This window comes from Euprymna scolopes, chromosome 7, assembly GCF_053919585.1.
Source record: "Euprymna scolopes isolate OS-2025 chromosome 7, ASM5391958v1, whole genome shotgun sequence".
NCBI lineage: Eukaryota > Metazoa > Mollusca > Cephalopoda > Sepiida > Sepiolidae > Euprymna > Euprymna scolopes.
Window position 1 is genome coordinate 166,343,758 of NC_136488.1, and position 14,185 is coordinate 166,357,942.

At 35.0% G+C, this 14,185-nt stretch overlaps 1 protein-coding gene across 5 annotated transcripts in view; it reads right to left on the reverse strand.

Annotated features, from left to right (window-relative positions):
- LOC145280128 (putative ATP-dependent RNA helicase DDX43) overlaps positions 1-14,185 on the reverse strand; it is a 114,504-nt gene that overhangs the window by 29,379 nt on the left and 70,940 nt on the right. For all 5 annotated transcript variants that reach the window (XM_080131895.1, XM_080131893.1, XM_080131894.1 and 2 more), the window contains 4 exons: positions 10,204-10,614; positions 5,934-6,015; positions 3,472-3,572; positions 1,287-1,342 (listed from right to left, as the gene is read on the reverse strand). In XM_080131895.1, coding sequence (XP_079988021.1) covers positions 1,287-1,342; positions 3,472-3,572; positions 5,934-6,015; positions 10,204-10,614 — 650 coding nt within the window. The remainder of the gene's footprint in view (positions 1-1,286; positions 1,343-3,471; positions 3,573-5,933; positions 6,016-10,203; positions 10,615-14,185) is intronic.

The window sequence follows — 14,185 nt, forward strand, 5'->3', positions numbered from 1 at the left end:
TTACGAACGAACACTGGTTTCGGGTTTCTGTACTTCATAGTTGCTTAAAAAACCTGGAATGGAATTTTACCGTGCCTTTCCGTTCTATGATTCTTATTGGATAAAACACACCACGGAATTAACCGATAGCGACATTCCCACAAACATTAATTCTTATCCCACGCTTACTTTTACGTTGCTTAACATTTTTACAGTAAAAGAAGAAAAAAAAAAAGATTCTTTCCATTTCTTTTTTTTATAAACTTAAACATAAAACATCATTTCTGTTTTATTTCGTTTTGTAATTGCTTAAAATAACTGGAATGGAATTTTAACGTTCCTTTTTGTTCTTTTATTTCTACTGGGTAAAACGAACCATGAACTTAACCGAATCGAAGGGTTATTTATGCATTTTTTTTTCTTTCTTTCTTTTCGCTGTGGTTTTTGTTTTTCCGAAAAAGTTCATTTTTTACCCTTATTTTTGCTTTTTGTTTTTTTGATTTATTTTTCAAACAAGTTTTACGTTTGTTCGCTGTTTTTTTTTTTTTTTTTTTGAATTTTCCGATCTTTTTTAGGAAGTTTAACATCCTTTTTTTTTTTTTTGAATTTTCCGATCTTTTTTAGGAAGTTTAACATTATTACTTCACTTATTCTTTACTTTATCCCCCCTCCTCGGCCCTTGCACACACACACACACACCTGAACATAGCTCACTTTAAAAAAAAAAGTCGAGAATTTTCATCACATCTCCTTGAGTGGAATTTAAATCTGGAGTAAGCGGCTTCCACTATATCTTTTGAAAGACACCTGAACAACAGTTTCATCCTGGCATTGTAGGCGGTATAACTGGTGTCTTTCTTAACTTCACCACATGGTTGCAATCAAATGAGCTGGTGGGGGGGGGGAGAGAGAAAAGGAGATGCTGGCACTAGTGAAGTTGTAAAAGTTCACAGGCTTCAGAGTTTAAATATGAAATCAAGTCTTCCTGCCATACATTTTGCCTTCCTACATCCGCTCTTCTCTGAGCACTTAACAGACAGCAAATCAGTATAGATGTTTGAATAGAGTTACAATCTCTAAAAAGATGTGCGTTATAGCAGAAGTTCTGATTTGATAAGATCCAGACCTCAGTTTTAAATACTGAGTGTTTGACCTTGTAAAATTGAGTATTAGATATGCAATCATTTTCTAATTACATTTTTTTTTTGTTCTTTACCCATAGATAGTATAAAATCAAACCATTTTTTAAAGTCTAATAAATAAAATCTTTATTTTTAAATAGGGAAAACAAATGTGTAGACAATTACCTGAATTGGAGATGGCTTTGTAAAACCTTGAAGACGAATTTGTTCCAATATAGCTTCTGGAAAAACAAAACAAAAAAAATTTGTTACTCTAATTTTAACAAGAAATTGTTTCACTGTCTTCGGTTCCTATCATCTGCATTTTTTTTTGTTCTTTAATTCTTTCAGCATTCTTTCATGTCTAAATCTAATTTCCTGTTCCAGTATCTGCTTACTTTCTATAATTTTTGTTCTCTTGTTTTGGTTTTTATATCATATAGACAATATATGGCAATGTTTAATGCATTTCTGAATGTGTCTGTGTGTCTGTCCTCTGTGCATTTGTTTCTATTTCGGGTGGGATGAATTCAAAAGTAATTTTCTGTGAATGTTTGATGAGGAGTTTCAAGAAAATATGAAAAAAAAAGAAAAGTTATATTTTTAATTTGTCGAGGCCAAAATAAAGTTATAATATATGTGTTCAGTTTGTTGAGTCTGTATCCATACAAAGCTTTAAAGTTTATTCAAATCTGACAAACCACGTGGTCTCAGTTCGACAATATCGGCATTGACCCTAACATTGTTTCCGTGGTATTCTTTTGATCGTTGTCTCTCACACTGGCGGCTGTTGAGGGAGCATGCATGGGTTCACAACTATAAAATTAAAATAAACACAAACTTAGACACTATCTGTAAATTTTAGTTGTATGCTGGGTGCGTGTGTGACACTATTGACCTAACGTACACATCTGTCAAGGCCATGTTAGTCAGTTGAGCAATTCATTTCCACATCTCTGAACTACGACCTGTATTCTACTGCGGCAGACTCACAACTGTCATTATGATTGTCAAAAAATTCATGACCATACCTAAAAAACTGCCCACACACTTGTGTTAAAATATATTCACTGATCCCTTAGTTATTGTTTTAAATTTCCAAAACAGCTATATAGTAGACAGCTTATTTTTTTCTTCTCCACAATTCAAGTTAAGGTTTCTGCATTTTTCATTCTTATATAGTTGAATCCCCTTTTGTGGCTGATTTTTCCAGCAGCATGCAAGTTAAATGCTATGTTAATGTTAGTATCCCTAGGAATTTAAACTGCATTTTTTCTTCAGAAAATACCTAAGGCTTCTTTAGACTATACTAGCAAGGGTGCCCAGGTGTTTAAAAAAAAAAAAAAAAAAAAAAATTTGGTAGGGAGGTAGGCTCGAACCTGAAGCCTTGAGGCGAATAGCCTGACAACTTACCACGACATTATGTGGGCAGAGAAGTGAGGAAGGGTGAAACTAAACATTTAAAAAGCAGGTGGTTAAACGAACGTGACCGTGTGGTTTCTAGGTCAAACATAGTAGAGAAAATGAAATCACAGCGCAAATTTTGTAACATAAAAGATTCAGACGACCTCGTTTTGTAAATTGGACATATTATAATCTAGACAGTATATAAAAAGTTGTAAGATTTAGTGACCCCTCCAAGCGCCCCCCTCTCCTTCCAAAAGCCTTTGGCAGACATACAAAAAAATGCATGCACACACATTTTCAAAATTATATTATAGATAATATAATTTTTAGCTATAAAAAAATACCAAAATCCTTTACCAATTGCTTCAAAGTTAATTTATTTTTCAAAGTTATATTTTTTTTTTTATTTTTACAAAAAAAAATCTGTCATTCATTTTTTTCTTAAATATAAACAATTGAAAAACTAATAAACCAATGGGAAACATTCATAAAAAACTGTACATTTTAATAGACACCCAAGAAAATCTCGGTACTCATGTCATCACTGAAGAGTTTCAGCGAACACAAAACAGTCGAGCAAAAAACAAAAACATGCACAACAAATGTTTCTAACAAAATTTAATTTAAATTGCATTATCAAAATAACAAAATTGTATTATCAAAATAGCAAAACTTCTAAACAACCTCAATAGTCGCACCATTCAAATATATTTTCTCACCATCCAAGTTCTTATCCGCCTCCATTGCTACCCAAAGTTTTTAAGATCAAATCATTTTATGGATTAATGAATTAATCAGTTAGACCCCCCCCCCCGTCCCCCCAAAAATGTCTTCAGAGATCTGAATGAATTAGACAAAAATGTCCCACTTAAATGATGTGCAAAATTTATTTTGCAAATAGAATAGAATTACCTCCCCTAGTTAATAAGTTAAATACTAAGCAAAATTCTTAACATCGACTTACCATGATTATGGAATGCTTCATAGAATGTTTTCACCGGTTTCGGAATTATTTCTGTACTATCTACTTTTAGATCAATAACTTGAAGATCATTGCTTTCTTTTCTACAAAAAAGATCAGAAAAAAAAAGCATGAAAATTATTACAAATCAAGAAAAACATTTTTTTTTACAAACTGCACAAAATCAAAACCTTGTTTTACAATCCACAGCAATTCAAAAAAGTGATATAAAATAAAATATACAACAAATAAATGTTACCAGAGCCAATAACAGTTTCAACCTACTGGCATCGTTTTTGGTGTTTTTAAGTAGTTTTGAATGCTTTTTATTCCATCTCAAACATTAACTTTCTTTACAGCTTTGAATTTCCAACCAAGATGGCTGCTGTCTTGTTCATTTTTTTTTTTTAGCCTGGCCAGCCTAATTTTAAATCATCACAAGTCTTGTCTGCACAAGGAAAGTACCTTTTTTTTTTTTTTTTTTTTTTTAGAGAGAGGTGGGGGGTAATTTTATTTATGGCGGCCGCTACTACTCCTTAAATGAGAATAAAAATAAAAAGAGATTTGAATCTTTATCACAAAATTTCCTGAGGTAGTTTTGTGATAAATGGACGTAACTCTTGTATTCACAATAACACGATGCAATTTCAAAATGTATTTTGATTTTATTTTCAATATTTAAAAAATAGTTTAATGGTATTTTTATTAAAAATAATTTTATAGTATTTATTTCGATCTTATTTTTGACAAATTTTTATTGAACATAAAGAATACACTTTTCAAGATTTTCCACATTTTCAAGGATTTCGCAAGGTAATAGAAATAAGGCCTTTCCAAGACAAAAGTCCAAATTTTCAAGTCTGTACGAACCGTTATATATGCTGAAAGTCAACAGCCATTTGCAATTGTTTAACTGATCTATGAATTTCATTAAATTTTTTTTTTTAATCATTCATTTTCTAGCTAATCTCTCCTGATGATCCTAGTCGTGGGAAAAGGGAAAGCACTATGGTATTGTTATGTAATCGCCAGGTAGAAAGCATTTATTCAGTTATCGGTTTATCTATCAATCTAGCAAAGTAAACAATAGATTGAATTGTGGGAAACAATAGTTGAGCAAGCATTGCAGGTGCAGAAAGGGTCACAGTGTAATGTTGTGGCATGAATCAACTGACTGATAAAGTTGCATTGGAAAGTATGCAAACGGGGACCAGACCTGACGTTTCAAGGATTCCGGTCTGAAGAAACAGTTAATTTTAGGGAGTTCGTTCTTAGACACCAAAGAGACAAGAGGGGGTAAATATAAGGGGATGATGGTTTCCAAATGGAACCACAAGCAGAGACGCTCATTTACTCTAGTTTGCTGCAAGGAACAACCATTCATCTTGGGTTCCTGTCTTGCATGCGTCTTTGTTGTAACAGAACCAGATCCATCAAGATGATCGACGAATCTCCAAGAGGCCCAACAGAAGACAGGTACGTCGTCATGTGTATTATTCTAGGTTCTGACACACACGCACCCACACTCGGAGGACATTCACAATCACTAGATGAGCACGCCGTTAAGACAGACATTTGGGATACTAGATGTTCACGGTCTGATCAAAAAAGAAACAAAAGAAATATGCAAATAGATAATTAAGTAACAGGTCTTTTCACATAATATATCACAGGTGGCGAATCTTTTATTAAAATCCGATAAGGAGTCGTATTATGGGAAATTTCGATGCATAAAATGATCGACAATTTCAAACATTTTTTTAGTATTAAATTCTTTATATTAGATTTTTTTTCTTTCCATTCTTTTAATCAACAAAAATATTGAAAAAAAATCAAACTTACGGAAATTCCACGGTTAATATGTTTTAATTTCATCTACTTAGAGACAAAAAGGTCAATATAAGTGAGATTGATTTTTTGGGGAAGGAAATCACTCCAGACAAGGCATGAAGACACTTAATGTAATTCCACTAGCTAATGATAAAGTTTATACAGATTGCAACACAGAAAACAATTCTTCCGTTTGTCCGAAACATTGCTCTGAGAAAAATAAGAGAAATGAGTTAGAAAAGTAAATCCAACATTTACTTTTTACTCTCCATAAATTAGAAAACAAACAAAAATACATTGCATAGTTTGTTTTTTTTTTTATATAAAAATACAAATGTTTATGGTTATTTATTTTGGTTTTATCTATCATCAACTCATGTGCAACCCTTTGTGAACGGATACAGCACGCTCAACATGAGTAAACTACTTTCTACTCTTCCAATCAATGTCAATTCTTTTTTCCGTCCGATTGTTAGCCGCTACAGGAGTGCTTACGTATCATAACATTGGACAATATATGTGAATGGTAACAGATAAATTTCATAGCTTTCTTCTTAATCGGGTATCAAATTTTCTGTAAGATAAACAAAGATTGAAGAACAGAAAAGTATTAGATTCATCATTTTTTAACTTACCGGAACTCTGCAATTTCCAACTCTGATCTCTTTGTGACATCAGGATGTTCTTCATAGAAATTTTTTATCAAATCTGGAAGACCTACAGAAAAACAAAAACCCCTAAACATTTAAAATTGAAAAGAGATAAAATCAATTTAAAACCATAACGATGCATAAATTCATTTGAAGGTATGATTTTATCAGGAGAGAGAGAGAGAGAGAGAGAGAGGTGGCTTTTTCTAAAACCTAACAATTATATGATCATTTTCAGATTTTAGACTAGCAAAGAAACCTGGCATTACTCTAGGGTTAATAACTTTGGTGCTTATTTAAAATCATACTTAAAAATCCCAAAAAACTAAAAATATGAACAAATCTTTAAAATCTGTCACAAAACAATATGTTCCAAAATCCACGTAATTTGATCAAGTCGTATTTTTTTTTTTTTTTTTTTAAATAAGAAAATCAAATTTTATGACCAGTGGAACCATAGAGCCATCAGCCACAATATTTGTTTTAAAATCCAAGGGTGGCCAACTCAATTTGATTATCGAGATTTACAGTGCTATGACTGTCAAAAATTATTAAATCACTAAATATCGTAAAATTTGATTTTTTTCCAAAAACCTACTTGATAAAATTTATGTGATTTTTGGAATATGACATCTTCATTCCGTGATGGGTATGTACAAAGATTTTTTTGCATATTTTTATTAATTAAGTGTAATTCTAAATAAGCACCAAAATGTCAAGCACCAAACTTTTTTATCCCGTATTCGATTATGTTGACTTTTTCTGGTTCCTGTCCAGAATCCTCCTACATAAAAAAATCATATCCGTGACAAAACGAAAATATCATATTCCAAAAATTATGTAAATTGATCGAAGAGTTTTATTTTTATAAAGAAAATTATTTTTAAGTGATTAATGGGAATTCATAGGCATTACAACATAAGCATCACAAGTTTGAGTTATCTCCCTTCGTGTTTTTAAAGATTGTTTTCAAAATGGTGCACAAGACAGCTGTTCTTGGATTTTAAAAAAAAAACACCACACTATAACAGGCACGAGGGGTAAACGAATGAACACATATCCAAGCCAATGGTGGAAATTCAAGAGGAAGACTTCCAGTCTGTAGTTGAAAAGTGGATGGTAACGTTCAATGCTACATAGACTTAGCTTCTTTCGTTTAATAACTATAAGAAACCAATAGCTATGGCTAAAAATACATACCTGGAAGTTTCTTTCAAATGCCTCAACTTAAAATGTTCACAGGGAACACGAGTTGAAACATACATTGAGGGCATTGCCGCGACTGCTGCAAGGAAGGCGAGCTCTCTACCATGCTAGAAAGTTACACCTGAAAGTATTCGATACCTCTACAAGACCACCAACCAAGCAGCAAAGTCCCACCCTTACACAGTAGAGATCCCCAGATGTCAGAAAGCCTTCTACACTAATATTTATTCCTCCCAGAACTGCTAGACTTTGGAATTCCCTTCTGGGTTCCTGCTTTCCCAACTGTACTAACATGCAGAAGTCCAAGTGTAACATAATAAGACACCCTGCTGTTTAACTCCCTACATACAAGAAAAAAGTCGCTTGGTGAATGCGAACTTGCAAAACTTAGGTTCGTAAACAAACACATTATTGATCAGACCATGGCACAGAAATTATGAGGTTGCAAATTTAGATTTTTAAAACGAAACAATGAATTTAATAACAAACAGCGTCGAAACCAAAGTTTTTATCTGATCTCCTGCTTCAAGCAAAACACTTCTACGTGAAATAATTGATTTTTTCTAATTTTTTAAAAATATTTGTCCAAGAAATCGCTCTTTCCAACGATACCAGATCATGCCTGTTAGAGAAATGTAGACAATGAGTTGGGCAGCAACACATTACATTTTAATTTCTGCATGTTTGCGTGTTGGGAAACCGAGAGCAGGAAGTTACTTCCAAAGGCAAGCATTCAGAGACAAGAAACTATTAGAGTAGAAATTTTTCCGGTACCTAAGTACTTCTTCAGTGAAAGAGTGAGATTTACAAAGGTGTCGAGGGTATTTTTGTTTCGGGGAGTACACATGCAAGTTTCTCAGAGAAACTTTGCTGGAAGTACTTATAAAACAAGCACAGACATGCAACTCTCTAATGCTTGAACTGCAACTGATGTTTAACTTCAAATATTAAGTCACATGATTAAATTAATCTGCTATCTTCACATAAGGTGATGGTATTACCGAGACCCAAATAACGGTAAACATTTGGTAGATTATTTCTACACATAACACGAAAAGCATATGAATTATTGTTGATGCATCTGCCACTAATCTCTCGCTCTTGGATGGTAAAAAAAAAAAAAAAATCAACCTAATGTGCTGAACTATAAACTAAACTAACCTCTGAACCCTCGCCAAAACGTGGCATCATTGTGCCCATTTTACAAGCATTTCAATTGTAAGTGCTCTGTCGCACTCCAAGCACTAGTATCCATTCGACAACAATACCCTTGACAACAGCAAAATCCCACTCCTACACTGTAGAGATCCCTAGATGCCATAAAGCCTTCTACTCAAATAGCTTTTTTCACTCAGACTACTGCATTTTGGAATTTCCTCCCGGACCCCTGCTTCCTTGACTGTATTGACATGCAGAAATTCAAGTGTAATGTAAACAGACATTTTAGTATCAACTCCATAAATAGTATCCCTGCAGATTTGGTCCAAAATAATATGATTAAGTGGCCCTGTGCCTTCTTTGGGATGAAACGATAATAAAAAAAAAAAAAAAAAAAAAAAAAAAAATCCTCATAAGTAATATGTCACAAGTGAAGAATCCATACAACTTTCGAGATTGCCTATTAAGGCACCGATTCTTAGGGCAGAAACAACTGAAGAAATAAGTTTATTCAGCTTGCCTTGGGTTTTCATCTTAAATTAATGTAGACTGCTTCAGAAAAGAATATAACTGTTGCCAATTATTGCAATTACCAGTGGAGTTATGTCCCCTTGATTAATAGAATTCTGACGAGAAAACTACAGTTTTTTTTTTTTTTTTTTTTTTTTTTTTTTGGTTGGGGCAAACTATTGTATCCGTTCTGATACTACATTTCATCTTTTCTGTATCCTATCAATAAAGAAATCTTTCTAGACTGAGGTAATCTAATACTGCCCTAATTAGGGGGCAAGTAAATAGTGATGTTAAGGAGTCGGAACAAAGCAGCTGTAGCTGAAACAGGAGTTAAGGAAGGAATCGTCATATTCAGGTTGTTTTATGCATTGACTTACGTAGGGAGGCTTTTAGAAATTGGCTTCCAAACTAACCTATCTCTGACAGGTCTTTAATTATTCCTCTTCCCCTGGAGTTCATTCCATGTTTTCATTAGTCTTCTGTTAACTGAACCTGTTCTACATTGAACTTTCATCTATTCTTTAAGCGTGACCATACCATCAAAGTACCCTGTTTGCACTACTGGTACTACCAGCTCAGGCTCTCTGAAGATATTGGCTAATATAAATGTCAGAAACATTGATGTTTTTTTATTCTTTCTCTTTGCAGAAGTTAAACATGTGCAAAAGCAAAAAATAATTTGGTCTACAAAACAACCAAATCAAATACTGAATATAATTGTGGAGATATAAAAACTTTTGCGAAAATGACTCTGCACTAAATAACCCATAAAGAGTTGATATGCTGTAAAACAAGATAACTAAATTTGCCCGGCATACATCTCCTTACAACTCCGAGCACTAGTACTTCACTGATAAACCTGACAAGCAGCAAAATCCCACCCCTACACTGTAGAGATCCCTAAATGCCGTAAAGCCTTCTACTTAAATAGTTTTTTCCCCTCAGACTGCTGCACTTTGGAATTCAAGGAGTGGTTATTGAGAAAAGTGCGAACGAACAAACAGATGAACGAATGATTTTGGAGCAATTTTACCTCTAGAGGGGGCAACCAGAGTTGCCCTGAACAATCTGGTCTGGCAAAAATTTACTTTCACCATGATTAATGTTTGTACAAATTTTTTTTTTTTAAATCCAAGGTGTGGTTATCGAGAAATATACAAACAAACGAAAGGGAGGTTCAATCCCTCCTTTGTCAGGGAGGGGGAGAGAGAGAGAGAGAGAGAGAGAGAGAGAGAGAGAGAGAGAGAGAGAGAGAGAGAGAGCTTGAAGATAATATAGAAGACACTGCGTTAGAAAATGAACAACAGCACATGCATAAAAATTATCAATGAAAACAAAAGTTACAAAATAATAAAAGAAAAAAAAAAAAGGTTCTCACCAGAAAATTTCATCTTCTCATATTCTTCTTGGTTTTTCCTTACTGATGCAAAATCCAAAACTTCTGTTTCAATTTCTGGCTGGGGTGGTTCTAGGTTATCATAGAGATCCCTCATGGCCCACATTAATGTACCTCGCATATTTTTTTGACCCTTGGTCGACCTGTAATCATCGTCGTCGTAGTCGTCATAACTTTTATATTTTTTTGAGTGTCGATAGTTTGGCTTCAATGTCTTACTCTCATTATAGTCATATGAAGAAAGTCCATAATCCTCAGTCTCTGGCTGAGCCACACAGATAAAAGAAGGGTGAGGATCTTCCGCAATTTCTTTCTCCCAGTCTTCTTCCTCCTCCGTCTCATCTTGTACTATAAAGCGCGACTGTTGTGATGACGTATTATAATGGTTGCGATCTACCATGGGTAAAAAAGAAAAGATTCAAACATTTAATTAGATTTATTTCTCGGACAATTTCATCTGAGTGTGGATCAGAAAAAAAAATGACATCTATTTTAATAAACAGGTGCTGGCATATGTTGGATGGCTCTTGGAAATGACTTCCAAAGAATCTATATCTGGCCAGGTCATCATTTAAGCTATGAGGGACATTCCAAGAGTGATACCTCTTATTTTTTTTATTCCACTGGATCAGAGGGGATTGCAAATTGCATTGTTTTGATGACAGAACTTCAAGTTTCATCTTTCTATTGCAGATATAAACAGCGTGAAATCACTCGGTCATTTTTTTTTTTTTCATGGACGTGCTTCAAAAGCAGAGATGCATCATTGAATTTCTCTAAGCAGAAATAATTTAACTGATCAATATACACCGATACCTGCTGAACGTTTACAAAACTGATAAAGTTAATGCCAGCAGTCAGGAGATGGGTTTGTTGATTTCAGAATGACGACAAATGGGAGTAACAAAGCCTACTCAGACGTCCATGCACAGCCAATCGGTGACAAAAGTGCACTGAGAATGGTGATGATCATGTAGAAAAATAAATTCTGGAGCATAAAAGGTTGCTCATTGTAAAAAGGTACCACTCCCGTCTTCATAGCTCTTGAAAGGTTTTGTTTTCATTAAAAAAATAGGATGCATTACTTTTTGAACGACCCTGGTACATAACCTGAAATGCAATGTACTTCCTTAGCTGAGGTAAGATATTTACAAGGTAGAACGATAAGAGTGTCACCCTAAACAAAACATTGGTTTATTTTTAAAATTTTATTGAAAAAAATTGGGTAACTTGATTATGTAGCAGAGCTGACGTCTATTCAATGCAGCTTTACTACATAAACAAGTTACCCGAATTGCTTTGTATCTTCAGCCTCAATCACTGCTTCAATATGGGTCTGGAACTGGGAGTGTGCCTTTGCCATAAGCGCTGGTGGGAGCTTGAATACTCAGCAGATGGTGGCGATTAAGCTGGCTTTGGTGTTGTGAGAGGTCATGTTGGTGATGTTCTTAACATATGATCAAATGAAGTAGTCCAGTGGGTTCAAGTCTGGAAAGAAGAGGGGGGGGGGAGTGAGAGAAGGGTACAAAGTTGTAGCATTTCTAAAGAAAAGCCTGGGTTTCTTTGGACTTGTGGGCTGGAGCCGAGTCCTGCTGCTACATCCAGGGTCTGCCAGCGGCCATCTAATTGCGCCAGGGATCACCACACTCTTCAACACATCCAGGTACACTTTGGTGTTAACTTTTAAGCCGACTTCGAAGATGTGAGGTGGCATGATGTGGCCCTCACTTGAAACCACACTAGAGACTGTAACCATGGCCAGAAACTTTGTTTTCATCACCCTGGGCATGTCCCTGTTATTTGTAGCAATCTAGCAATGCATTTTAAGGATGTTGGCAATGATCCTGTTGCCATAACTTGGATCGGGAGAAAGCAGTAGTTGTACAGTGGCGCATCTCTGATCTCGCTTGTTGAACTTTATGTCACTTTCAGACATGATAAAAGGCTTCTATCACTCTTGGGATTTGTACACAACTGACCAACTAGTAGATGGTCTTCAAAAAAAAAAAAAAAATCGTTTTTCATCAAATGGAAATGGAATAATGTCTATTCTAGGGCGACAAATTTATCGTTTCACCATGTATAAGCTGGATCCTCAGATGCCAACCCAGTGCTTTTGAGATACAATCTCTCCAGGTGATTGCCTACCAAGACTAATGAGCACTTCAGCCTTTAATTAGGATTGATCCCAAGAATACTATTTTGATAAACAGCTAATTATTTGTTTTTTTGGTAAATCTAATTTTTATGTAACAGAGTTTACTAAGATCTATTTTAAAATAAACAAATTAATATTAAGAGTTTCATGTTTTGACTTATTGTAAACTAGCAGGTAGACCCGATGTTGTCCAGGATTGAATGAGGATTAACAAGCCGCACGTGCGTGGTCCCTCTTTTGTGCCGCATGTGAGATGACGCCACAATAATAGTGAAGAAATGATGAATGTGAGAAAGGCCAACCATGCCTTCACATTTTCGCCAAGTTTCAAAAAAACCTAATAGATGGGGCAAAAGTTATGGGGTAAAAAGTGTCATTTTTTGCAATTTGGGGGGCATTTGTGATCCCCTTTTGAGTTCCTGGGAACACCGAATCCCAGTGAAAATGGACAAATGATGCAGTTTCATGCCTTAAGACATGTATATTTGAATTTAGCACCATGGAAAACAACTATATAGACATGCATATCAGGTTCTTGAGTAATATGAAAAAAGAACTCCGAACAGGCACGTTTTTTAGCACTAAAAGTCCCAGAGGGATGTGAACCAGAATTTTGCCAGGGTCATCCATACTGAATTTATATTAACAATGGCCTTCGCATTTTGGCTAAGTTTCAGGAAAATCTAATGGATGGATCAAATGCTATGGGGCAAAAAGTGTGATTTTTGGCCATTTTGGGACATTTTTGACCTCTTGAGCTCCTGGGGACGCCGAATCCCAGTGTAAATGGATAATGGTGCAGTTTCAGGCCTTAACACATGTATATTCGAGTTGACCACCGTGAAAAACCACTATACAGTCAGACATATCAAGTTTTTGTTGAGATATATGAAAAAAGAGCCACGAGAAGAGGCGTTTTTAACACTAAAAGTCCCTGGGGATGCGAACCAGAATTTTGTCAGGGTCACCCATATTGGATTTATATTAAGAACAATGGGCTCCACATTTTGTCCAAGTTTCAAAAAAATCTAATGGATGGATCAAAAGTTCCGGGGCAAAATGTGTCATTTTTGACCTCTTGAGCCCCTCCCTGGGGGTGCAACAGGAATTTTTGTAAAAAAATTTTTTTTACTGTGCACATCTATATAATGAAATACAATTTGTGGTGAAATTTCAGGAAAAACTAATGGACGGTTATCTGGCTATAGTCCAGACAAATGTATGCACGGACGCCACTGAAAACATAGATCCCTCTCCGATAAATCGGGGGACCAACAAATGTTCCACACTTCCAGCAATTTCATTATTAAATTCTGCTACTACTGCTGTTAATATTACTACTATATAACGCTCTTCCCCACAGAAGAGCGTTGCGAGCCTGTCTTTGCTTTATCATTATTTTCATTTTTCGGACTTTCACACACACACAAAAAAAAAAAAAAAAAAAAAAAAAAAACACTCGTCTAGCTGAAACCACTATCAATAATTTCCCTCACTATTTGTACCTAAACCTAAGCATAGATTCTATGAACAAAGCTTCTTTCTTAGAACTGCATGCCTGTAGAACTGTTCCTTTTTCCTGCTTTCCAACTGACTAGAATACGGTTGTCTAAGTTCAATGTAAACAAATTCTTGATGAGCCGTCCCCTTAAGTAATCCAATTTACCAAATTTCCACTACTAACGATTACGATATGTTCCCATCGACTACACTCATTAACACTTATCCTTGAGTGGCCTCTGGGCCTTGGTAAGTGGTGACTCCTTTGTATATAAAAAATCTTAATTAAAATCAATCCTATAGTAC